At 36.8% G+C, this 853-nt stretch overlaps 1 protein-coding gene across 1 annotated transcript; it reads right to left on the bottom strand.

The window, feature by feature from the left end:
- Window positions 1–205: 205 nt before the first annotated feature.
- LOC111617597 (proteasome inhibitor PI31 subunit-like) lies at window positions 206–847 on the bottom strand. The gene has a single exon (XM_023358876.1). It carries the CDS (start codon window positions 833–835, stop codon window positions 293–295), a length of 543 nt encoding a protein of 180 aa, XP_023214644.1. The 5' UTR covers window positions 836–847; the 3' UTR covers window positions 206–292.
- Window positions 848–853: the final 6 nt, after the last annotated feature.

Genomic DNA, 853 nt, shown 5'->3' with positions numbered 1-853 from the left:
ACCATCTTTAAAACAATGGCTCTCAACCCATATTCATAAACTTTTCGTAGACCTACTCATAACTTGCTAATCTTTATGAATCATCTGAACATTCTTATATGAAGAACTATGGATCTTCAATCTTGCATTTTGCTTACGAGTATAAAGACATCTTTGAAGTACTCAGAGTGCCACCAATGGCTCAAAGGTTAAAACCATAAATACCTTACAAGCATAACTGATTATTGTTTATTATAAATTTTGATAGTATTGTACAGAAAAAAGTTTAGAAGATGAAACTAATTAATATTAATCACTCATTAGGAAAGATTTCTTTGAGAACCATCTTCTTCTTCTTTGGTGTAGTTGCAGCGGCTCTTTCTGCCTGTTCTTTAGCATAATCTTTATCCCTTTTATTACGGACTCCAGTTCTTATCACGTTTCTCATCTTTTCTTCGAAACTTCTCATATTTTCGTTGTAAGCTAACAAATATTCTTTCCAACAATCTCCTGCATATTCTTCTGTTACAAAGGTATTAACGTTGATATTTTCTGTATCTGGATCGGTCCAAGAGACAAACAGATATTTGCAGCTTTCGTTATTCGACACGTGCAGCAGGTATCGATCCTCATATTTGTCCACGTATCTTATGCGATAATGTGATCGATTCGAATTCCAACCTTCTGGCAAACGACCCGATTCTATCTGTTCGCATTGGGAAGACCATTCCGCTCCGATACCCACTAGACGCATGTTCATGGATAGGGCAACGCAATGCATGTAGAGTACCAGAGCATCCTCGGGACATGTGAGTTCATCTTTCGTCACTTCAAAAAGATTTCTCAGATATTCCATACTGGTTGCTACTCGATT

Source organism: Centruroides sculpturatus, unplaced genomic scaffold, assembly GCF_000671375.1.
Source record: "Centruroides sculpturatus isolate CEXI.00-Female unplaced genomic scaffold, Cexi_2.0 scaffold7919, whole genome shotgun sequence".
NCBI classification, from domain to species: domain Eukaryota; kingdom Metazoa; phylum Arthropoda; class Arachnida; order Scorpiones; family Buthidae; genus Centruroides; species Centruroides sculpturatus.
Note: the sequence above shows the minus strand (reverse complement) of the source record. Positions and strands in the feature narration are given on the sequence as shown.

What these genes read in the sequence shown, in the direction of transcription:
- LOC111617597 (XM_023358876.1), bottom strand. Translation starts at nt 835, where the DNA reads ATGGAATATCTGAGAAATCTTTTTGAAGTGACGAAAGATGAACTCACA.